Consider the following 27705-nt stretch of genomic DNA (forward strand, 5'->3'; position numbering starts at 1 on the left):
AGTTATCCTCCCCAACCCCATCGGCATCTATTCCAAATCTCAAAATTCCAAAATTCTATATAAGCAACCCCTAAACCCCCCTCTTGGGTTGCACAGACCACTTTCGCCCCTTTGAAACACATTAAACGGCCTGGCCGGGCCCGTGTGCGAAATACGCATCAGTCGGAAAGCGCACGTTAAATCTCCAAAGTAAGTAAGTAAGTAAGTAAGTAAGAAAAACCCAGACACTTTTTTTCAACAAATTGAAACATTTTAATTTCAGAAATTCGACGGATCGGGTGGTCACCATTGAAACAGCAAACGTGCAGGCTCTCTCGCGTGTTTGTTTCGCTCGCCTGGGTTCCACAAATTTCATGGTTCTGGTTCTGGTTCGTTACAGTCTGACTGTTGCGGTTCTTCACGCCTCTTGCCTTGATTTTCAGACGGCGTCGGTGTTGTGAACCGGGCTTCTACTCAGCAAAACCTAAACGCAATGATGATGACACTGAGAGATATTGTAATGTTCTGATGGAGTACAGACATCCGCCTTGCTTGTAGCACTTGGTTTGTTCTGTTGACACATTCATTTTGCATTACAGGGAGGCCACATGCTTCGTGAATGACAGTAATCCTGGTGACGTAGTGACCTATGACCTCCAACATGTGACCTATGACCTATGACCTATGACATCAACACTATCGTAAACACCAGGTTGTAAAAACACGATTGCTGTCGATCATCCAGACCCCGAGAGGTAAGATTAGATTTCATCGCGTGGCCCTGGTTTCCCATATTTGTATGGAGAGTGGATATTGTTTTCTGCTACAGCTGCAAAACCAGAAATTATAGCTAAAATGGATAGACTTATCATAAAAACGCCCGCATGTTATCAGAAATGAGTGGATCTGTAACTTGATAATGCCCTCATATTACTTGACGGCGGGCCATTATCACGCCCGTTGTTAGGTGACGTCATAGGATAGGGAAAGGTGACGTAACGTTCAATAGTGACCTCATCTGGTTTGTTCTATGACGTTTCTATATTTGTAAAAGGGGGTCAGTGACACTCGTGTTGATTGCAGTAAATGTTTCAAAATCGATATTGTTGTTTCTTTTTATTTGATAACAAATTCTATCCATTTTAGCTATAATAACGGTAACGCTCTTTTTCAGGGCATTATCTCTCTCTTGCCTCTTGCAACAATATATCTTTGTGGCAGACAATTTAATTTCTAACCACCCCAAACGTAATTATTATTGTTGAGTATTTTCTCAGACAATTCATTTTTTCGACAAATGCCATGCATCAAGCACTATGAGCACTAGTCATTCAGAGAGCTGTAATTTGGTCTTGCATGTCTCAGGGTATCTGGTTATCAACAGCTCATATCCCTGGGGTGCCGAATATGTCTCCTGGCAAGGTCAAGGTCAAGGCTGACGGGATGCCCGTAGCCCCCTACTGGCCGACTCATATTCGTAGAGTGGCGAATATGTCTTCAGACAAGGACAAAAAAACAGGGATGCAGGTAGCTCTCAACTGGCCAACTCATATCCGTAGAGTGGCGAATATGTCTTCAGACAAGGACAAAAAAACAGGGATGCAGGTAGCTCCCAACTGGCCAACTCATATCCGTAGAGTGGCGAATATGTCTTCAGACAAGGACAAAAAAACAGGGATGCAGGTAGCTCTCAACTGGCCGACTCAGATATGGTTAAATCTCCTCTTTCATGATCAGCTATTTGTGACTCAACTGAATGGGAAGCTGCTATACTCCTCTTGCCCAGAGGACGTTCATCAAACAAGGCACTTCAGCTTATGGTGTGCCACTTGTCAGACCAGCCTTGCCGCGAAAAAGTTATCAGACTACAGACATTATCATGAAGTACTCACATCAACCCTAACCCTAACCCTAACCCTAGCCCCTAAACCTAACCCTAACCCTAAACCTAAGCCTAACCCTAACGATGACCCTAACCCTAACCCTAACCCTAAACCTAAACCTAAGCCTAACCCTAACCCTAACCCTAGCCCCTAAACCTAACCCTAACCCTAAACCTAAGCCTAACCCTAACGATGACCCTAACCCTAACCCTAACCCTAACCCTAACCCTAAACCTAAACCTAACCCTAACCCTAACCCTAATCCTAACCCTAACCCTAAACCTAACCCTAACCCTAACGATGACCCTAACCAAAACCCTAACCCTGACCGACATTATCAGGAAGTGCTGGAGGGACGGAACCTAAAATCGGGACTAATCTATCCAAATAGGAACTTTATTGTGAAGGTACTCATTCCACGGCACCTTTTGGAGAAGGAATTAACTTCCCAGCGGAGTCACACAAATGTCACAGATAAATCATACATTTCCGTAGAAAGTAGGATGTTTGAAAAATGGCACCCCAGACGTTTCTTAGTATGGAAATGGTGGTCTATTGGTCACGGGAAGACACAGCCAAGTCACTGTGCTGTAGACTGAGACAACAGTGTGTGTAATTCTGTGACTAAAGTTTTGAGATAACCCCTTTTGATCCCCTCCATGCATCTTTAAACAACGTCTTTATGTGGACATCTACAGTAAACTACGGTTATAACGAACTCAAAGGGACCACTAATTTTAGTTCGTAATAACCGTAGTTCGTTATAGGCATATACAGCATTTATACAACACATGGTCGGGACTAAAAAATAAGTTCGTTATATAGGTCAGTTCGTTATAAGCCTGTTCGTTATAAACGTTCTTTACTGTACATTAAGACGTAACTTTTGAGGTGTCATGTTTCAAACCATCTATGTGCAGACAAACCCCCGACCTTCCGCTCTCCGGGCGGACGCTCGGTATCCACGGTATCAACAATATTGGCACAGATACATGTATTTTGAATGGATAAACTTTCTGAACGAGGTGGACGTTTATTCAAATGCAGGAAAAACGATGTTTACAGCTCATTGTGAACGGTCCATTCTTCTCGCTTTGCCGATTTTGCCTACGGAAATCTTTTAACACTTTCCATAAAGTTCGATGCTGAATGCGGACCTGACTCCAAATGACTTTTCCAACGATCCGTCCAACTGTCTTATTTCGACCATGCTGCAACAATAACAACAACAATAATAATAATAATAATAATAATAATAATAATAATAATAATAATAATAATAATAATAATGCGAGTTTATTCTGATCTGTCTTTGATGAGCATCAGAGTTGACTGCAAATACTGGGTTAGTGAGAGAGTTTGGTTTAACGCCACTTTTATAAGTATTCCAGTATGGTTTGGTGTTGAGTTTTAATTCGAATCCGTTGTATACTGGTGTCGCAAACCCTTTTACAAGCGAACTACCACATCCAATAAAGAACACCGCCGTGATATTGCTGGAATATTGCTAAAAGCGGCGTAAAACCAAACTCACTCACTCACTCACTCAATAAAGAACCGGGCCGGGGAGGCTGGAATTTTGTTTGGAGATAGGATGCTATTTCAGCTGCAACTGTAATACCAGATATTTTTCTAATTACTGCTGTGAGCCTGAATGGGGTTTTTAAAAGAAAAACACGTTGCAACAAAGACATTTGTGTGGCAGACTATTTCTTTCTTTTTTTAACAGTCTGAGACATAATAATCTTTCTCAAGAATTTTCCGTGACAATATATTTTCTTCGATACTATCACCTCTAGCAGGACTAGTAGGTCTGTAAATAATCGAGTTTGGACCAGACAATCCAGTGATTGACATCATGAGCATCAAACCACGCAATTGGGATACGATGACATGCATCAACAAAATCAGCGAGCCTGAACACCCGATCCCATTAGTCGCCTCTTACGACAAGCTTAGGCGCCTTTTACGGCAAGTATGGGTTGCTGAAGACCTATTCTACCCCGGATCTTCACGGATCCCGTATAACAAGTACAGCAGCACCTTACCCGGCTCTGATGTCATAGATTTTGTTGTTGTAGACACAAAGGGCTGTTACATAGGGAAAACCGGCCATGATCAGGCCCTCTTCCTCGTCGTGACCTTCCTCGTGGCCCTCTTCCTCGTCGTGACCTTCCTCGTGGCCGATCTCATGCCTGTAGAGGCCAGAGATTGTGTTGTAAATCAGTTCATTCTCTGAAACAAAGGGAGCACATGTTATACCAAAAAAAGTAGAACTATAGCGACCAAACCCTAGAAATGTATGCATAAAGCAGAGTCGATTGTACGATTCCGACTATATCATGAGCATGTGTTTATGAATCACTATCAAATAGTCATGACACAAGTGTTCGTGAAAACGTGAGTGTATCCTGCCCGACCGGTGGTACCCGTCACAAACACATGCAAAGGCAAGTCACTTGTTCATCTAAAAAAACCTGGGAACATATGGGAGAAGTCTAAATAGGGAATTGCCCCGGACATAATTTTTGACACTGATGCGTCGAATTTGGAAACAACTAAGCAAGAGTCGTCTTGCGCTCTTTGAAATCTTGGTAGACACCTAAAACACGAATGTGCTGGCATCGCTTCCTAGAAACAAGGTGACCGCATGTTGTATTGGACAAAGAAGACAAACAAGACCTATAAGGTGGCTGTGCTGACATTGCTTCCCTGAAACAAGGTGACTGTATGTTGTATTGGACAAAGAAGACAAACAAGACCTACAAGAGGACTGTGCTGGAATTGCTTCCCTGAAACAAGGTGACTGCATGTTGTATTGGACAAAGAAGACAAACAAGACCTACAAGAGGACTGTGCTGGAATCGCTTCCCTGAAACAAGGTGACTGCATGTTGTATTGGACAAAGAAGACAAACAAGACCTACAAGAGGACTGTGCTGGAATTGCTTCCCTGAAAGAAGGTGACTGCATGTTGTATTGGACAAAGAAGACAAACAAGACCTACAAGAGGACTGTGCTGGAATTGCTTCCCTGAAACAAGGTGACTGCATGTTGTATTGGACAAAGATACCAAACAAGACCTACAAGAGGACTGTGCTGGAATTGCTTCCCTGAAACAAGGTGACTGCATGTTGTATTGGACAAAGAAGACAAACAAGACCTACAAGAGGACTGTGCTGGAATTGCTTCCCTGAAACAAGGTGGCCGCATGTTGTGTTGAACAAAGATACCAAACAAGACCTACAAGAGGACTGTGCTGGAATTGCTTCCCTGAAACAAGGTGACCGCATGCTGTATTGGACAAAGAAGACAAACAAGACCTACAAGAGGACTGTGCTGGAATTGCTTCCCTGAAAGAAGGTGACCGCATGTTGTTTTGGACAAAGAAAATAAACAAGACCTACAATATGACTGTGTTGCTTGAAAAGAAATGTTGATGGAAAAAATATGTTTGTAAGCCAAATAACAATCAATAAGTTTTGATTTTTTTGTCATTAAATGATGAAGTTATATGTTTTGTTGTTTGCTCATAAGAATATGTGCCATGATATAACCATACATTAACTGTGGAGGATTAGAATCAAGTACTGTTGGATTTCAGTAAGTGCTGAGATTTAAAAAATAATGTTGCTTCATTGAGTTGGAAAAACAATTTTTTTCTGCCACAAAATTGACATTTTTGTAATAGTTTTACCTGTACCCGACTAAAAGTATGTAGGCTCCATTCAAAATCCCAGGCACACACATTCTATAATTATCAAAACAATATTTCCGTAATTGTGCATTTTATATTTCAATACAACCCCAATTATATTTCTCTCTCTGTGAGAAGGTAATGAATGAAGCTGCTATAAAATGCAACTCAGGACAAACGTCTGTCCAGTGAATATTGATTAAAAATCTGGAGCTAAATTACGAATGTCTAGCATTTTCGCCAGATTAAGACACGAAGGGCCGAGCCATCTAAGGCGTCAGAAACCTATGACTGTGTTGGCTCTGATTCTGTTTCTAGGTCTGTCAGCACCATACACAAGGGTTTCACCAAAATGGGAAACGTCAAAGATCTGCACTACTTGGGGCTTTCCTCCCAAATCAGGTTGCTACGGAACACTGTTCAAAACAGCGTTAAACCCAACTCTCTCAGACACTCCCTCACTCCAGATTATTGCCAGCTCAAAATCCGTTTGTTCAAATGATCTGAGACCGCCATCGCAGACCTTGATATGATTGAAATTCTGTTCAAAGCGGCTGCGTTAACACGCTAACCACTCACTCACTCACCATTAACGTTTAAGGCGAGGTGGTCGGGTGACCCGTTAACTTCGATGCTGGACACAGTTATCGGGTCATCACTTGGGTTGAAGCTGTACACGGCATCCTCGCCATTGCTTACCAGGTAGTACAGATGTCTGCAAAAGTTGAGGTTAACTGTATCAGCCAAGGCAACACTGTATCAGCACTGTATCAGCACTGTATCAGCACTGTATCAGCACCGTATCAGCACTGTATCAGCACTGTATCAGCACTGTATCAGCACTCTATCAGTACTGTATCAGCACTGTATCAGCACTGTATCAGCACTGTATCAGCACTGCATCAGACGGGGCAGCACTGTATCAGCACCGTATCAGCACTGTATCAGCACTGTATCAGCACTGTATCAGCACTGTATCAGCACTGTATCAGCACTGTATCAGACGGGGCAGCACTGTATCAGCACTGTATCAGACAAGGCAGCACTGTATCAGCACTGTATCAGCACTGTATCAGCACTGTATCAGTACTATATCAGCACTGTATCAGCACTGTAACAACACTGTATCAGCACTGTATCAGCACTGTATCAGCACTGTATCAGTACTATATCAGCACTGTATCAGCACTGTAACAACACTGTAACAGCACTGTATCAGCACTGTGTCAGCACTGTATCAGCACTGTATCAGCACTGTGTCAGCACTGTATCAGTACTATATCAGCACTGTATCAGCACTGTAACAACACTGTATCAGCACTGTATCAGCACTGTGTCAGTAGTGTATCAGCACTGTATCAGCACTGTATCAGCACTGTGTCAGTAGTGTATCAGCACTGTATCAGTACTGTATCAACACTGTATTAAAACTGTATCAGCACTGTATCACTACTGTATCAACACTGTATCAGTAGTGTATCAGCATCGTATCAGCACTGTATCAGTAATGCATCAGCATTGTATCAGTACTGCATCAGCACTGTATCAGCACTGTATCAGCATCGTATCCGCACTGTATCAGCACTGTATCAGCACTGTATCAGTACTGCATCAGCATTGTATCAGTACTGTATCAGCACTGTATCAGTACTGTATCAACACTGTATGAACACTGTATCAGCACCGTATCAGCACCGTATCAGCACTGTGTCAGCACTGTATCATTACTGTATTAGCACTGTATCAGCACTGTATCAGACAAGGCAGCACTGTATCAGCACTGTATCAGCACTGTATCAGCACTGTATCAGTACTATATCAGCACTGTATCAGCACTGTAACAACACTGTATCAGCACTGTATCAGCACTGTATCAGCACTGTATCAGTACTATATCAGCACTGTATCAGCACTGTAACAACACTGTAACAGCACTGTATCAGCACTGTGTCAGCACTGTATCAGCACTGTATCAGCACTGTGTCAGCACTGTATCAGTACTATATCAGCACTGTATCAGCACTGTAACAACACTGTATCAGCACTGTATCAGCACTGTATCATTACTGTATTAGCACTGTATCAGCACTGTATCAGTACTGTATCAGTACTGCATCAGCACTGTGTCAGTAGTGTATCAGTACTGTATCAGCACTGTATCAGTAGTGTATCAGCACTGTATCAGCACTGTATCACTACTGTATCAGCACTGTAACAGCACTGTATCAGCACTGTATCACTACTGTATCAGTACTGTATCAGCACTGTGTCAGCACTGTGTCAGCAGTGTATCAGCACTGTATCAGCACTATATCAGCACTGTATCACTACCGTATCAGCACCGTATCAGTACTGTATTAGCACTGTATCAGCACTGTATCACTACTGTATCAGCACTGTATCAGTACTGTATCAGCACTGTGTCAGCACTGTATCACTACTGTATCAGCACTGTATCACTACTGTATCAGCACTGTATCAGCACTGTATCAGCACTGTATCACTACTGTATCAGCACTGTATCAGCACTGTATCACTACTGTATCATTACTGTATAAGCACTGTATCAGCACTGTATCAGTAATGTATCAGTACTGTATCAGCACTGTGTCAGTACTGTATCAGTACTGTATCAGTACTGTATCAGTACTGTATCAGCACTGTATCAGTACTGTATCAACACTGTATTAACAATGTATCAGCACCGTATCAGCACCGTATCATATGTGTATCAACACTGTATCAGCACTGTATCAGCACTGTATCAGCACTGTATCAGTACTGTATCAGTACTGTATCAACACTGTATGAACACTGTATCAGCACTGTATCAGCACTGTATCAGTACTGTATCAGTACTGTATCAGCACTGTGTCAGTAGTGTATCAGTACTGTATCAGCACTGTATCAGCACTGTATCAGCACTGTATCAGTACTGTATCAGTACTGTATCAACACTGTATAAACACTGTATCAGCACTGTATCAGCACTGTATCAGCACTGTATCAGTACTGTATCAGTACTGTATCAGCACTGTATCAGTACTGTATCAGTACTGTATCAACACTGTATCAGCACTGTATCAGCACTGTATCAGCACTGTATCAGCACTGTATCAGCACTGTATCAGCACTGTATCAGCACTGTATCAGTACTGTATCAACACTGTATGAACACTGTATCAGCACTGTATCAGCACTGTATCAGCACTGTATCAGCACTGTATCAGCACTGTATCAGTACTGTATCAACACTGTATAAACACTGTATCAGCACTGTATCAGCACTGTATCAGCACTGTATCAGTACTGTATCAGTACTGTATCAGCACTGTATCAGTACTGTATCAGTACTGTATCAACACTGTATCAGCACTGTATCAGCACTGTATCAGCACTGTGTCAGTACTGTATAAGTACTGTATCAACACTGTATCACTACCGTATCAACACTGTATCACTACTGTATCAGCACTGTATCAGCACTGTATCAGCACTGTATCAGCACTGTATCAGTACTGTATCAACACTGTATAAACACTGTATCAGCACTGTATCAGCACTGTATCAGCACTGTATCAGTAATGTATCAGTACTGTATCAGCACTGTATCAGTACTGTATCAGTATTGTATCAACACTGTATCAGCACTGTATCAGCACTGTATCAGCACTGTGTCAGTACTGTATAAGTACTGTATCAACACTGTATCACTACCGTATCAACACTGTATCAACACTGTATCAGCACCGTATCAGCACTGTATCAGCACCGTATCAGCACTGTGTCAGTAGTGTATCAGTACTGTATCAGCACTGTATCAGCACTGTATCAGCACTGTATCAGTACTGTATCAGTACTGTATCAACACTGTATGAACACTGTATCAGCACTGTATCAGCACTGTATCAGCACTGTATCAGTACTGTATCAACACTGTATCAGCACTGTATCAGCACTGTATCAGCACTGTATCAGTACTGTATCAGTACTGTATCAGCACTGTATCAGTACTGTATCAGTACTGTATCAACACTGTATCAGCACTGTATCAGCACTGTATCAGCACTGTGTCAGTAGTGTATCAGTACTGTATCAGCACTGTATCAGCACTGTGTCAGTAGTGTATCAGTACTGTATCAGCACTGTATCAGCACTGTGTCAGCACTGTGTCAGCACTGTATCAGCACTGTATCAGCACTGTATCAGCACTGTATCACTACCGTATCAGCACTGTAACAGCACTGTATCAGCACTGTATCAGCACTGTATCAGCACTGTATCAGCACTGTATCACTACCGTATCAACACTGTATCACTACTGTATCAGCACTGTAACAGCACTGTATCAGCACTGTATCACTACTGTATCATTACTGTATCAGCACTGTATCAGCACTGTATCAGTACTGTATCAGTACTGTATCAGTACTGTATCAGCACTGTATCAGCACTGTATCAGTACTGTATAAGTACTGTATCAACACTGTATCAACACTGTATCAGCACCGTATCAGCACTGTATCAGCACCGTATCAGCACTGTATCAGCACTGTATCAGTACTGTATCAGTACTGTATCAGCACTGTATCAGCACTGTATCAGCACCGTATCAGCACTGTATCAGCACTGTATCAGTACTGTATCAGTACTGTATCAGCACTGTATCAGCACTGTATCAGCACTGTATCAGTAGTGTATCAGCCCTGTATCAGAACTGTATCAGCACTGTGTCAGTAGTGTATCAGCACTGTAACAGCACTATATCAGCACTTTATCAGCACTGTATCAATCAATGTGTAAACTCAGTCAATGTGTGCAATGACTGTAATTTTCACTGAGGCAGTTTACATAACGCCAAAATATTTCAGTCCTTCAACAATTATTTGTCCATTTGTTATAGTATAATAACGAATTTCAAACTTTATTTACTCTTTTTCATCAACCAGTGACGGAAAATGATAGGATTAAAATAAAAAGGAAGTCAGTGTATTCTTTTTTACTTTTATGTCTTCTAATCCGGCATATTTAGTCTATTGCGATGCTTTTAGCCCATTGAACTTTAATAATATTCAGTCAATCTGATGGGAACATATTTAACGCATACCCAGTGGGAATTCAACGCTAGAATAGGTCGACAGTAACACATGCTTGTCGTGCGAGGCGAGAAAATGGTTCATGTCCCGACTGCGTGGGACGTTGTTCATGATATCAACCACTATTCTGCCTGGGGTGGCCCAGTGGTCTAAAGAGCCTCAAAACGATCTCTTCGGTTGCTTCCCTTACCCACGTTTGGATCCGCTGATTTAGGCTTCTGATTTACCAAAATCATTCAATTTAGTTAATCAGCACCATGCTCATGGGTTTCACCAACGTGATTTATACCACATAAACCATCCTCATATCGTATATATGGTATATAATACCTTGGTGAAACGCCGAGCATCACTTCGAGTTTTCCTCTCACATAAAGCTGCTATAGTTGAGGAAAGAGAGGATTACGCCTAACTCATTCACTTACCCCCCTAGAACGCCTCCGTGGTCTAATGGTGGAGCGTCCGCCCGGAGAGCGGAAGGTCCGGGGTTCGATCCCCGACCCCGTCATACAAAATGACGTTAAAAGATGGTACTTGTTGTTACCCTGTCTGGCGTTCGGCATTTACGGGCTAAAACAAGGACTGGTCGGCTCACCTCACCTCACCTTACCCCCCCCTAAGCCTTGAAGATCTGGGTGGCGGTCGGGTAGCCTAGTGGTTAAAGCGTTTGCTCGTCACGCCGAAGACCCGGGTTCGATTCCCGACATGGGTACAATGTGTGAAGCCCTTTTCTGGTGTCCCCCGCCGTGATATTGCGGAATATTGCTAAAAGCGGCGTAAAACCAAACTCACTCACTCACTTGAAGATCTGGGTTAGAGATGGTCTTCAGAAACCCATTTTTGTAAGAGCCGACAAACGGGATCGGTTGGCCAGACTAGGTGACTTGGTTGATGCATGTCATCGTATCCCATTTGCATATGCCGTTGCTCATGATGTTAATCACTGGATTGTCAGGCCCAGGCTCGATTATTAAAAGACCGCAGTCACACAGCTGGGGCGCGTTGCAAGCCACGAACCGCTAAGAGAAAGCAAATTAATCGCTCATCCCGGTGTCTGCAGCAGTTCGAAGCGCTTGCGCACTCTTCCAAAATGGCGGCGCAACTAGCGCTTGGTTGCCTTGACGTAATGAAGAACGTAATTGAAGAGCCTCGATGACGAACTGATGGAATTTATGACTACTTTGAAGATGTAGAGCAGGCTGAGGATGATTGAGTGTTAGCTGCCTTTGAATCAAGAATTTCTTGTTCCGCTGTCAAAGTAAGCCGCCATTTGGTTTGAGAACGAAGCGACCTCAGCCAGCAATTGTCTCGCTTGCAAGCGTCTGAAAGTTAGCGCACTGTTAGCAACAAACTTACTCACTCTCACTGGACTTACTTGTCGTTTGGATTGTAACGTATATCGCGGATGGGGGCGGGTGCAGTAACTTTCAACTTGGTGGTTGCATTCACTCCATCCAGCTGATACACTTTATTGCCAGACACAAGAAACAGGTCCTCGCCCATCGCCATATAGTCGACATCAATACCTGGACATTAAGCAATCAGTGTTGAATAAAAATGCTTTAATGGTGGATCTTTATCAAAGGTCGATTGTAAGAGTCATAAAAGCTAAAATGGATAGAATTACCATTAAACCGTCCGTATGTTATCAAAAATTATAGCTAAAATGGATAGAATTATCATTAAACCGCCCACATGTTATCAGAAATAAGCGGGCCACTGTCACTTGATAATGCACTCATATTACTTGACGACGGGCCATTATCACGCCCGTTGTTAGGTGAAGTCATAGGATAGGGATAGGTGACGTAACGTTCAATAGTGACATCATCTGGTTTGTTCTATGACGTTTCCATATTTGTAAAAGTGGGTCAGTGTCATTCGTGTTGATTGCAGCAAATGTTTGAAAACTGATATTGGTGGTTCATTTTATTTGGTAACAAATTCCATCCATTTTAGCTATAATAACGGTCCCGCTATTTTTCAGGGCATTATCATTTGCAGAAGCCCTCGGTCTTTTAACTGCCCTCCTGGAGCTTCTGCACATGATAATGCCCTGAGAAATAGCGTTACCCTCATAATATCGCTAGAGAATGATCCTATATCTTCAAAGACCAATCAAAATCCGAGGTGACAACTTCAAACCAAATATTTGCCAAGTGATGTCCTTGTAAATGATAAGGTTTCTTATATGTTTTTTATATATTTTTATGTACAGCGCAATTAATTTCCCTATTGGATCTAATTACATAGAACAATTAGTAAAAGAAATAGGTCGGCTGTACAACACCACGCCCCCACATAGATCAGCTATACAACATCTACCCCCTACTTAGATCGGCTATACAACATCACACCCCTACCTAGGTCGGCTATACAACATCACACCCCTACCTAGGTCGGCTATACAACATCTACCCCCTACTTAGATAGGCTATACAACATCACGCACCTACCTAGGTCGGCTGTACAACAGCACGCCCTTACCTAGGTCGGCTATACAACATCACGCCCCTGCCTAGGTCGGCTATACAAAATCATGCCCTTACCTAGGTCTGCTATACAACATCACGCCCCTACCAAGGTCGGCTATACAACATCTCGCCCCTACCTAGGTTGGCTATACAACATCATGCCCCTACCAAGGTCGGCTATACAACATCACGCCCCTACCAAGGTCGGCTATACAACACCATGCCCCTACCTAGGTCGGCTATACAACATCATGCCCCTACCTAGGTCTGCTATACAACATCATGCCCCTACCTAGGTCGGCTATACAACATCATGCCCCTACCTAGGTTGGCTATACAACATCACGCCCCTACCAAGGTCGGCTATTCAACATCATGCCCCTACCTAGGTCGGCTATACAACATCACGCCCCTACCTAGGTTGGCTATACAACATCAAGCCCCTAGCTAGGTCGGCTAAACAACACCTCTCCCCTACCGAGGTTGGTTGTACAACATCTCGCACCTACCTAGGTCGGCTATACAACATCTCGTCCTTACCTAGGTCGGCTATACAACATCTCCCATCTAACTAGGTCCGCTTTTCAACACCTCTCCCCTACCTAGGTCGGCTATACAACATCTCCCATCTAACTAGGTCCGCTATACAACATCTCCCATCTAACTAGGTCCGCTTTTCAACACCTCTCCCCTACCAAGGTCGGCTATACAACATCTCCCATCTAACTAGGTCCGCTATACAACATCTCCCATCTACCTAGGTCCGCTATACAACATCACACCCCTACCTAGGTCCGCTATACAACATCACGCCCCTTCTAGGTCCGCTATACAACATCTCGCCCCTACCAAGGTCGGCTATACAACATCACGCCCCTACCAAGGTCGGCTATACAACATCATGCCCCTACCTAGGTCCGCTTTACAACATCTCGCCCCTACCAAGGTCGGCTATACAACATCACGCCCCTACCAAGGTCCGCTTTACAACATCACGCCCCCACCTAGGTCCGCTATACAACATCACGCCCCTTCTAGGTCCGCTATACAACATCATGCCCCTACCTAGGTCGGCTATACAACATCATGCCCCTACCAAGGTCGGCTATACAACATCATGCCCCTACCTAGGTCCGCTATACAACATCATGCCCCTACCTAGGTCGGCTATACAACACCATGCCCCTACCTAGGTTGGCTATAAGGTCCACTTCTGTTCCGTTTGAGTTACTATCTTTCACGGTTGACTCGCCGGCAAATACAAGTCGATCCATGAACGGATCAAACACTGTTGCTGAGACCTGAGGCTCGACGTTCAGTAGATGCTTCCCGCTCGTGTCGTACAGCGCGAGGTCGAACCCAGTCACAGCGATAGTGCAGGTGATATCGGAAGAATCTGTAAGAAATACAGCAAAGGTATAAGGGATCGTCAATTTGATTACCTAGGGGAAGGGTGGGAGGGGGGGGGGGGTGTGATTTGGGGAGGAATCTGGTAAGGAGGCGAGGTATTTTTTTCAGCTTCATCCGAATAAACAGATAACTTTTAATTCAACACCTCATTAATTAACTATGACCCTATATATTTTTACACAACCCTTGAACAATATCATCCCCAGACACATGTATCGAATGTATCATTAAGAGATGACACGTTATATAGGGGATATTATACTTCTGCTCATGTCATACCATGTTTACTACACGAGTGTCTAAATTCCGGGCGAGAGCGAGGGAGATACCGGAATTTGGGCACGCGTGTCGTAAACATAGGATGGCATGAACACGAATATAATGTTCCATTTATTACCTGAAGATGTCTACATAAAGAGTTGAATTTCAGTGTTTACCCATGAGGACAGCAAGTCGCAACAGCAGTGGAACCACAATGTGTCGAACGACTTCAGCTATGACGTCATTTCTGGTGTGATGTCATTCCAACCTCACGTCACAATAAGATTCGAATGACGTCAACAATGCCGTCCGGATGACGGAGACAATACATTGTTATCTCGTGACGTGTTTGACCAGAGGGCACATATGATTTTTATGAGCCCCGATAAGTTTGCCCTCCCAGGTAATAAATAGAGGATATTATATGAGCGTTCATGTCATACCATGTTTACGACACGAGTGTCGGCATTTCCCGAGCGAGAGCGAGTGAAATACTCGATTTTAGGTACGAGTGTCGTTAGAATTATTTTGATTACCTACGAGGAAAAACATATCGGGGTTCATAAAAATCATATGTGCCCATGTGTCATATATTGCGCCCATAATATAGTTTGTTTTTAATTTTCCAAAATACAATTATTATGAACCAATATTTTATGGAACCAAATATAGAAATTAATATTCCCATGTTTAACACATCCGTGCATTAACCTAACGATACATAAAACACTGATAAAAATACGGTCAAACAATATCAACGAATTCATTAGTTTAAATAACAACAGTGACGAGACATAATTAATAAAATACCATGTAATACCCACCACCGCACCCCCGCACCCCCGCACCTCCCCCACCCCTACTTACAGACCGCCCTCAAGGAGCTGGAATATTGCAGAGTGCGGCGATAAACAACATAAAAAACACTATCCCCAACTCACCGGGCATGCAAGTGTAGTCAATGCAGGACTCCGTGGACTGTTGCCACACCTTGGGGCAGGGGCACCTTTTGACCTCATGGTAGGTCTCATAACACTCGTAGTAGAGCGTGCAGTCAGCGTCGTCCGATTGCGAGAGGACTCCGTCTCCGTTAGGGTCAGTGGCTCTGACGCAGTGTGACTCTGTAGATATGACGTCATTACTAAATCATTGAGGTATCCCAAGCAGGACGATATGCTCACATTTGTAGTTTCCAGAATTATAATTTAATTTGTACTGAGTCTTTTTAACATCTGTGCTTTGCGCTTCCTTGCAAACCTTTATTTTCTCTGAATGAGTGAATGAGTGAGTGAGTAAGTTGGATTTAACGCCGCTTTTAACAGTATTATTATATCACATCGTGTCAACTTAATGTGGGAGGGAAGCCCGAAGTGATGCAGGTCTTAGACGTTTACCACTTCAGTGAAACCCACGAGCATGGGTATGGTGCTGACAATTCAAGAAACATAATCGGGGCGAACCGGGATTCGAACCCACAATCATTGGTTTCTGGCGTGCCCAAGGGACGCAACTCTGCACAGCGAATCACGGCGCCTTATACGACTGGGTCACCTTCTCTTAAAGAAGGAGCGACATATTTTGGATAAACAACATCAGCATGGTCACTGATCGATAGACTTCTTGTGTATACCATGAGAACAATCTCTTTTATGATTTTGTCATGACACTTTATATACCCCATGATAAAACACATACAGTACACTATGTTTATAACGAACATGATTATAACGAACTGACGGATATAACGAAACATATTTTTGGTCCCGGCCATTTGCTGTATACGTTGTATATACGCTTATAACGAACTACGGTTATAACGAATTAAAACTGTACTCCAGTTTATTGTATATCCGGTGACACTATACACGTATGATGATACAATGCATCGACCATAGCATTTTATATCTCATGACACTATATATATGTTTCATGACGATACACGTGATACCATACTTATTGATGTACTGTCCTTTGTTAACAGGTTTTATATAAATCGTTGATGCGAGATGAGTATTTGTTATTATTGCTTTTAGATGCGAGGTGTCTGAGATGCGAGGTGTCTGAGATGCGACGTGACTGAGATCGGAGGTGTCTGAGATGCCATTTGTCTGAGAAGCGACGTGTTTGAGATGCCATGTGTCTGAGATGCAACATGACTGAGATATGACGTGTCTGAGAAGCGACATGTCTCTCATTCAAGGTGTCTGAGATGACATGTGTCCGAGATGCCAGGTGTCTGAGATGCAAGATGTATGTGATGCAAGATGCCTGGGATGCCAGGTGTCTGAGACGCGACGTGTCTGAGATGCAACATGCCTGAGATGTCATGTGTCTGAGATGCCATGTGTCTGAGATGCAACGTGCCTGAGATGTCATGTGTCTGAGATGCGACGTGTTTGAGATGCGACGTGTCTGAGATGCGAGGTGTCTGAGGTGCCAGGTGTCTGTGATGACAGATGTCTGAGGTGCCAGGTGTCTGAGATGACATATGTCTGAGGTGCCAGGTGTCTGTGATGACAGATGTCTGAGGTGCCAGGTGTCTGAGATGCGATGTGTCTGAGATGCGACGTATCTGAGGTGCAAGGTGTCTGGGATGCAACGTGTTTGAGATGTCATGTGTCTGAGATGCGAAGTGTCTGATATGCAACGTGTCTGAGATGTCATGTGTCTGAGATGCAAAGTGTCTGATATGCCATGTGTCTGAGATGCGATGTGTCTGAGATGCGACGTATCTGAGGTGCAACGTGTCTCAGATGCAACGTGTTTGAGATGTCATGTGTCTGAGATGCGAAGTGTCTGATATGCAACGTGTCTGAGATGTCATGTGTCTGAGATGCGACGTGTCTGAGATGCGACGTGTTTGAGATGCCATGTGTCTGAGATGCGACGTGTTTGAGATGCCATGTGTCTGAGATGCGACGTGTTTGAGATGTCATGTGTCTGAGATGCGACGTGTTTGAGATGCCATGTGTCTGAGATGCGACGTGTTTGAGATGCCATGTGTCTGAGATGCGACGTGTTTGAGATGCCATGTGTCTGAGATGCGACGTGTTTGAGATGCCATGTGTCTGAGATGCTAGGTGTCTGAAATGCCAGATGTCTGAGATGCCAGGTTTCTGAGGTGCCGGGTGTCTGAGATGCGATGTGTCTGGGATGTCAGGTGTCTGAGACGCGAGGTGTCTGAGATGCGACGTGTCTGAGATGCGACGTGTCTGAGATGACAGATGTCTGAGGTGCCAGGTGTCTGTGATGACAGATGTCTGAGGTGCCAGGTGTCTGAGGTTCAAGGTGTCGGAGATGCCAGGTTTCTGAGGTGCCGGGTGTCTGAGAGGCGATGTGTCTCAGATGCGACGTGTCTGAGATGCCAGGTGTCTGGGATGCCAGGTGTCTGAGATGCGACGTCTGAGATGCAACGTGTCTGAGATGTCATGTGTCTGAGATGCGACGTGTCTGACATGCGACGTGTTTGAGATGCCAGGTGTCTGAAATGCCAGGTGTCTGAGATGTCATGTGTCTGAGATGCGACGTGTCGGAGATGCGACGTGTTTGAGATGCCATGTGTTTGAGATGCCAGGTGTCTGAAATGCCAGATGTCTGAGATGCGATGTGTCTGAGATGCGACGTATCTGAGGTGCGAGGTGTCTGAGATTCAACGTGTTTCAGATGCCAGGTGTCTGGGATGCCATGTGTGTGTGATTACAGATTTCTGAGATAACAGGTATCTGAGATGCCATGTGTCTCAGATGTCAGGTGTCTGATGTTCAAGGTGTCTGAGATAACAGATATCTGAGATGCAATGTGTCTCAGATGCGACGTGTCTCAGATGCCAGGTGTCTGGGATGCCAGGTGTCTGGGATGCCAGATGTCTGAGATGCGACGTGTCCGAGGTGCCAGGTGTCTGATGTTCAAGGTGTCAGAGATGCCAGATGTCTGAGGTGCCATGTGTCTGTGATGAAAGATGTCTGAGGGACAAGATGTCTGATATACCAGGTGTCAGAGATGCCAGGTGTCTGAGATCCTAGGTGTCTGGGGTTCAAGGTGTCTTAGGTGCCAGGTGTCGGAGATCCTAGGTGTCTGAGGTGCCAGATGTCGGAGATGCCAGGTGTTTGAGATGCAAGATGTCTGATATACGAGATTGCTGAGATAAGGGTATCTGAGGTGCAATGTGTCTGAGGTCCAAAGTGGCTGATCTCAGACGTCAGGTGTCTCAGATGCCAGGTGTCAGATGCCAGGTGTCTGAGATTCGACGTGTCTGAGATGCCAAGTGTCCCAATTTTAGAACACATGTCATAGACATCATACCATCATGCACATATTAGGGACCAGTTCAAAAGTCCGATGTCGGAGAAAAATCTTAATTCCAAAATCAATTTACCTGATTTCTCAATGTTTCATAAAAAACTAAACTGGGCGAAAACGCCTATTTTATCACGTGATCGTTAACGCCATCTGGGAGAGCTGGCAGAAAATACAGTCAACACGGACCCCATGGTGATGTGAACTAAAACGAAATAAGATTCGCCAGGCATATGCTGTTTCCGTATCTCTCGGCGAGATAGGTTTTGTCATCGCCATGTCTTCGTGGCAGCGTTTTTTTGTGTATTACAAGGAATTCAACGTTTTCATAAATAAGATTTTTGGAGAGAAATTCATAGTAGTGGGTGGGATTTACGTCTGAAACAATTACCTACAATATCAGAGCTACAGATACGCTGCATATTTGCCTAAAATCCCCCAAAATATTCATAACCCAATTACTTTCAATTATCTTGCGTACAAAAAACGCGTGCATTAAAGGAAAAACTCAAATGCATAAAAACAGCACGCGTATATACCCAATAAAGCTTTTTCAGCATGCGTCCAACGGAGCTTATTTCCGAAACACTTATGAGCTAATTTACTTTCTGGGCCAAGCCTATATATTTAGAACAGTTATATACATCTAAAACATTATTTCATTTTTTTATCTTAAAATGTTTACTAATTTTGGGAAACCCCAATAGAGTGATGAATGGATGAGTGAAATAATATTGGTTACCCAACGCAAAAGGTTATAACCCAATTAAAATAGAAACCCTAGAGTAAAAACCCAATTGCTCTGCATACATATAACTTCTGAACTGGTCCCTCGTATATTCATTCTTGCTTCTTTTTGTCGTTAAACGTTGAGCAACGAACATTGGCCCAGTAGAGAAGGAGCAATGCAAGTAAATATAGCTATGACTTATATGAATACGACTGATGTAAAACAACCCTACAAATATTGTAAATAGATAATATTTTTGGTTATTTATATATATTTGAATATTATGTGAGGGGTATTGTCCACGTAGGGACATGTCAGTGTTGTCCGTGCCTTGTGTTGACCGTGTGGGGTAACGCCCTACACTCTCCTGACAGGTAATTACATTATTCTGAGCTGAGCAGATTCATTTTTCCTGAAAACTTATTACATATTTCGAATTCGGTTTTTAATAATTTATTTATTATTATTATTTTGACACGCGGAGACAGAAATGAAAAGTCTACAAATTTATTTATAAAATGACAAGCTTCTTGAATTATGGTAAAACAAGGGATACATGATTCAGTCAATTATTATTAATTTCATAAATAGCATTATGACAAATGGGAGTTTGTAATTAATTTACTAATGGAATACAGTAAACTACGGTTATAACGAACTCAAAGGGACCACTAATTTTAGTTCGTTATAACAGTAGTTTGTTTTAAGCACGTATACAGCATAACGACGGCAAATAGTCGGGACAAAAAAAGTAGGTTCGTTATATCCGTCAGTTCGTTATAGGCGTGTTGGTTATAAACGTAGTATACTGTATATACTTGCATAGGATAGCCTTCACTGATCCACGCACTATATTGACATTACAGATTTGGGTCTCTTTCCACTTGTCTTACAATACGCAGTAGTGGGTAACTGGTATTACACTTGATTTGACAGCTTATACGATTATACGATTATACGATTTAAGATTATACGATTTAAGGTGTTGTGTTAAACATTAGAAACATTGGGAGAGTTGTACAAATAGCTCGGAAGCGTGACCATTGACAGAAAGGATCGGAAGTATACTCATTCGTGACCAACTCGTGTTATTCCGGGACAAGCCGAATAGCAGGTTACGGAAAGGGGCGAGCGGTGACGAATGGAGTGTACCAAGCTGTCACCATATTGTTAATCTGAACGACTGGCCGTCATAATTTGACACGTTTTATCCAACACTAGTATTTATTAAATGCATAAAAATTATAAGTAAATGGATTGGATATTATTTATGAGCCAAAGATTTTTTTTATAAAATGCCCATTCTTTCAAAGATTTTTTATTATAACAATTTATGAATAAATATCTTTCAGTGATTATTTTATCGCGCATGAAATTTAATAGAGCTTTCAAGTTTTGACGTATAAATGAAGTATTAGAAACTACATATTTAGCCTATTTAAAGGTTTTGATAGGTAATTAATACAGTATACAAAAAGTACAAGGGGGGTATGATCTTTAGGGGAGTGATGTGGTCCTGGGTAGTGATCAGATCCTCCTACACTAGTTCGTAAGTTATTTCTTGTGTTATTGGTCACTAACATTCAATTTTGATTCCAAGCCAGTCAATCAGAATCGCAGAAAATAGGATGGTACACACTCTGTAATTATTAGATTATAACTCATTGCTTTTGTTTTGTTTTTGGTTTTGTTTTGTTTGGTTTGGTTTTGTTTGTTGTTGTTGTTTGTTGTTGTTTGTTTTTTGTTGTTGTTTTATTTGGGGTTTTTTGTTGTTAAAATTAATTATGTCTGTTTAACCAGCTCTCATTCCTCCCAAAAGAAATAAAAGTAATTTGTGGTTGAGTAATTTTGTGTAAAACTAAATTGGTTCAATGAAGACTTATGTAAGAATGTATTTGCAACCACACGACCCCTACCACGTGTAAATGGTTGTAAATGTGTGCCGAAAAAAAACAAATTCATTGAATTTTCAAAGATACGATGTCCAAAAGATATATACCCATCAGCGTATAAATTTCTATTAGCTATATTTTAAAAATTAAAACCATACAGTACAGTTCATATTTTGGATAATATCGCTAACTTAACCAAACCGAAATTAGATATACTTTTAAAACAACTAACAAACATATATTCAATCGAGAAAGTTATTGCTATAAAAAAAGGATGACAAAAATAACTTTAACAAAAAATGGTCCCATTTATTCTCAGCATTTGATTCTTAGCTCCCTGAGGATACATACTGTGTTTGAATCTGATTGTGTGTTGCAATCGTTTGGGTTTGAAACAGGACAATGTTTGTTTCACACCCTTTAATTCTTTATAGAGTATATTGTGCCATTCCGTGCAATCCGAAATATGTTTTTGACGCAATACTGTTATCTACAACTCTGGGGACAATAAAAAAAGGGGTTTTAAAAAAATTAATATTTTTTTTATTTTTTTTTTGAAAATCAAACATATGATAAAATCAACATCGTTCCTTCAGAAAGCTTCATATTAAGTGTCCACCTATCCCATCCAGGATGCCGCGCACGAGTCAGCTGATCCCCAGCTCATCCAGGTGTTGTTCATGAATCAATGAATACGACATATGTACACAGCGTGAACAGATCAAAGCACAGAGAGCGAAGCGACACATAGACTTAGTGACACTATTTGCCAGTATATATGTTACATTTACGATGTACTTTCATGTGAACATGTTAACTCAAATCTGTTGCCAGGTGTCCTCATCTTGAGTCGAATTTAGCAAGTGATTATAAACTGACGAGCAAAAGAAATCTCAGTTGACTTTATACGTTTTATTTTTAATAAATTGAAAATAGCTCGGGTCGGTGATGTTATATACAAACATTAACTGTTATGGCTCTTAAACATCGCTCAAAGATTACTTCTACATGTTATGAATTTTAAAAATATAATTTGAATAAAAAATATATTACAAAATTTTAAAAAATTGCCTAATACACAACTGCTGATGGGATCTTGCTTTTCTCGGCACAAATTTACATCAAATTTACATTTCAAACATAGTAGGGGTCATGTGGGAGCAAAAACACGTAGTAGGGGTCACGTGGTTGGATTGCTTACCCCAGCCTCCATTGAACTAATATACCCAAATTATCCAGACTGTTGCAGGAATGAGGGATGGTTAAATTAACAACAAATTTAACATTTTTTTTCAATTTTCAATTACATAAAAAACAGTATACTATGTTCCGCTCCCCAGTTTATGTGTATACCTTGATTTAAATCTAAATTGCTACAACCAAATATACCAAGAAATGTAGACAGGGACCTACAGTTGAACTCTTGAAATAAATGTTTAATAAAGCCTCAGAATGATTTCAAAAAGTCACAACTCGTAAACATTTATTTTTCTACCCTCAATATAGTTGTACTGTTGACAGAAAACGCGATGTATATAATATTCAGTACATTATGAATGTGTTGCGACCGAAAGACTCCATGACCTGGATGTAGAGAAATATATGACGTTATTGAGACGACCACTGGCGCTCTTCAGACATGGGATATCTCTCTAGCAGGAACACACAGATGGAATTGTGCAACGTGTGTTTGTTTGTTTGTTGTTTAAAGCCGCACTCAGCAATATTCCAGCTATATGACGGCGGTTGTAAATAATCGAGTCTGGACCTGACAATCCAGTGATTGACATCATGGAAATTATTGAGTGATAATTTGACTATCTCTTGATTAAAAGCTGACTTTCTCATAAAAAAGTATCATTTATTTTATTATGCGATTATGTGCCTCACTCTGGCAATGTGGGTTCGAATCCCGGATGGGACTCAACCCTAAAAAAGTACTAGAATCTGTACTTTACTAAGAAAGTGGTATCCCAAATATAACATGTGTTACAATTGAACACTTTCTAAATGGCATTGTGTGTTCAATATGCACAGGTTATAACACCTGGTCCTGGTTTCCAAACGTTGAAACGGTTAGGTCTCGAGACTGAAACTGACCATTTCATCAATTAGACACCAGGGTTCAAAAGGTCTAACTTATTTTAACCATAACCAACATGCAAAGAACCTTTAAATATGCTTTGATAACCATATCTGAACAGATATTATAACCCTACTGCCACTTTTGCCTATTGTATTGTAGGCATCTTTCTATCTCGTAATTACCTCTTGGGAGGTCTTACTTTTTCCAAGTTTTACCTTTTTCAGGTAAGACCTGATGATTTGAGTTGTAGATGGAATTTGGACTTAGTGTTTCAAACGTCCAATGTTCTAACACCGAAGACAAGAAATAAAACTTTTTCATTGTAGACAACGGGAATCGAACCCGCATCCTCACATGGCGTGTAACGTTTTGTAACCCACTCGATTCCCCACATGGGTACAATGTGTGAAGCCCATTTCTGGTGTCCCCCGCACTGATATTTCTGGTGTCCCCCTCACTCACTCACTCACTCACTCACTCACTCACTCACTCACTCACTCACTGTAACTCACTGTGCCACCGAGGGTTCAATTTTAGATGTCATGATGTTGGTAATATGTCATTGGTAATCAACCGACCCCCAATACCTTCCCCAACCACCACCTACCCGCCTACCCAACTACCCCTGTCACCAACACCTACCGACCTACCCACCTACCCCCCCCCCCCCCCACCACTACCACCACCTACCCCCCAGCCCACCACCACCAACAACAACAACAACGACCCGCATACCCAAAAGCCTCCGCCCCCCCCCCCCCCACCACCACCTACCCGCTTACCTACCTACCACCATCAAATCTACCCCACCACCAACACCTACCCACCTATCCACCTACCCCCACCACCAACACCTACCCACCTATCCACCTACCCCCACCACCCCCACCTACCCACCTATCCACCTACCCCCACCACCAACACCTACCCACCTATCCACCTACCCCCACCACCCCCACCTACCCACCTATCCACCTACCCCCACTACCAACACCTACCCACCTATCCACCTACCCCCACTACCAACACCTACCCACCTATCCACCTACCCCCACCACCAACACCTACCCACCTATCCACCTACCCCAACCACCAACACCTACCCACCTATCCACCTACCCCAACCACCAACACCTACCCACCTACCCATCTACCCCCACCACCAACACCTACCCACCTATCCACCTACCCCCATCACCAACACCTACCCACCTATCCACCTACCCCCACCACCAACACCTACCCCCACCTATCTACCTACCCCCACCACCAACACCTACCCACCTACCCATCTACCCCCACCACCAACACCTACCCACCTATCCACCTACCCCCATCACCAACACCTACCCACCTATCCACCTACCCCCATCACCAACACCTACCCACCTATCTACCTACCCCCACCACCAACACCTACCCACCTACCCCCACCACCAACACCTACCCACCTATCCACCTACCCCCACCACCACCACCTACCCACCCATCCACCTACCCCCACCACCCCCACCTACCCACCTATCTACCTACCTACCACCACCAACACCTACCCACCTATCCACCTACCCCCATCACCAACACCTACCCACCTATCCACCTACCCCCACCACCAACACCTACCCACCTATCCACCTACCTACCACCACCAACACCTACCCACCTATCCACCTACCCCCACTACCAACACCTACCCACCTATCCACCTACCCCAACCACCAACACCTACCCACCTACCCATCTACCCCCACCACCAACACCTACCCACCTATCCACCTACCCCAACCACCAACACCTACCCACCTATCCACCTACCCCAACCACCAACACCTACCCACCTACCCATCTACCCCCACCACCAACACCTACCCACCTATCCACCTACCCCCATCACCAACACCTACCCACCTATCCACCTACCCCCACCACCAACACCTACCCCCACCTATCTACCTACCCCCACCACCAACACCTACCCACCTACCCATCTACCCCCACCACCAACACCTACCCACCTATCCACCTACCCCCATCACCAACACCTACCCACCTATCCACCTACCCCCATCACCAACACCTACCCACCTATCTACCTACCCCCACCACCAACACCTACCCACCTACCCCCACCACCAACACCTACCCACCTATCCACCTACCCCCACCACCACCACCTACCCACCCATCCACCTACCCCCACCACCAACACCTACCCACCCATCCACCTACCTACCACCACCAACACCTGCCCACCTATCCACCTACCCCCACCACCAACACCTACCCACCTATCCACCTACCCCCACCACCAACACCTGCCCACCTATCCACCTACCCCCACCACCACCACCTACCCACCCATCCACCTACCCCCACCACCAACACCTACCCACCCATCCACCTACCTACCACCACCAACACCTGCCCACCTATCCACCTACCCCAACCACCAACACCTACCCACCCATCCACCTACCCCCACCACCAACACCTACCCACCTATCCACCTACCCCCACCACCAACACCTACCCACTTATCCACCTACCCCCACCACCAACACCTGCCAACCTATCCACCTACCCCCACCACCAACACCTACCCACCCATCCACCTACCCCCACCACCAACACCTACCCACCCATCCACCTACCTACCACCACCAACACCTGCCCACCTATCCACCTACCCCCACCACCAACACCTACCCACCTACCCCAACCACCAACACCTACCCACCTATCTACCTACCCCCACCACCAACACCTACCCACCTATCCACCTACCCCCACCACCAACACCTACCCACCTATCTACCTACCCCCACCACCAACACCTACCCACCTATCCACCTACCCCCACCACCAACACCTACCCACCTATCCACCTACCCCCACCACCAACACCTACCCGCCTATCCACCTACCCCCACCACCAACATCTACCCACCTATCCACCTACCCCAACCACCAACACCTACCCACCTATCCCCACCACCAACACCTACCCACCTATCCACCTACCTACCACCACCAACACCTACCCACCTATCCACCTACCCCCACCACCAACACCTACCCACCTATCCACCTACCCCCACCACCAACACCTACCCACCTATCCACCTACCCCCACCACCAACACCTGCCCACCTATCCACCTACCCCCACCACCAACACCTACCCACCTATCCACCTACCCCCATCACCACCAACACCTACCCACCTATCCACCTACCCCCATCACCACCCCCATACACATACACCACCACCGTCTTCCCACCTGTGTGCTTCATAGACAACTCGACTGATTAAAATATATAACTGTATATATAATGTATTCACTTTTCACCAAAAGGTCAACTCACCTGACCGCTTGCTGCGACTTCCCGCTGACGTTCCGTACACTGTGTGCAGAAAAAAAACGTATGATAGTTTAGTTGGAGCACATTAATCAACACCTGGATCTAAATACGTTTTATTATTTCACTTTACTCATTGGGACATTCTAGTATTTTCACGATTTTCAAAGTGATTTAAAGTGCGTATTTTCAAATCAATTTTCCGTAAAAAAGAAACAGTACTATAAACCACGAGCTGGATGTTGCCACAGCTGTTACAGTTTACAGTTACAGTTTTGCGTACAGCTGTAAATACAAAGTGTAACTTCAATTACAGTAAACTACGGTTATAACGAACACGTTTATAACGAATTGACCGATATAACGAACTTATTTTTAGTCCCGGCCATTTGTTGTATATATGCAGTATATATGCTTATAACGAACTACGGTTATAACGAACCAAATTTAGTGGTCCCTTTGAGTTCGTTATAACCGTAGTTCACTGTACTTGAATCTGTCATGGCAGCTTTAATGAAAAGGATTTTTTTTTTCAGTTTATAC

The 27705-nt window shown here is 43.6% G+C and overlaps 2 protein-coding genes across 2 annotated transcripts; one reads left to right on the plus strand and one right to left on the minus strand.

The window, feature by feature from the left end:
- Positions 1-2982: 2982 nt before the first annotated feature.
- LOC139460320 (uncharacterized) lies at positions 2983-17143 on the minus strand. Its single transcript, XM_071241812.1, has 8 exons — positions 17116-17143; positions 15741-15920; positions 14318-14524; positions 12030-12180; positions 6146-6273; positions 4035-4097; positions 3911-4004; positions 2983-3073 (listed from the first exon to the last, which is right to left on the minus strand). The coding sequence occupies exons 1-8, from the start codon at positions 17141-17143 to the stop codon at positions 2983-2985; spliced, it is 942 nt and encodes a 313-aa protein (XP_071097913.1).
- Positions 17144-24359: 7216 nt separating this feature from the next.
- Positions 24360-27098, plus strand: LOC139460321 (uncharacterized). Its single transcript, XM_071241813.1, has one exon. It carries the CDS (start codon positions 24360-24362, stop codon positions 27096-27098), a length of 2739 nt encoding a protein of 912 aa, XP_071097914.1.
- Positions 27099-27705: the final 607 nt, after the last annotated feature.

Source organism: Haliotis cracherodii, unplaced genomic scaffold (genome assembly GCF_022045235.1).
Source record: "Haliotis cracherodii isolate W230 unplaced genomic scaffold, xgHalCrac1.p SCAF_14, whole genome shotgun sequence".
Lineage (NCBI taxonomy): Eukaryota > Metazoa > Mollusca > Gastropoda > Lepetellida > Haliotidae > Haliotis > Haliotis cracherodii.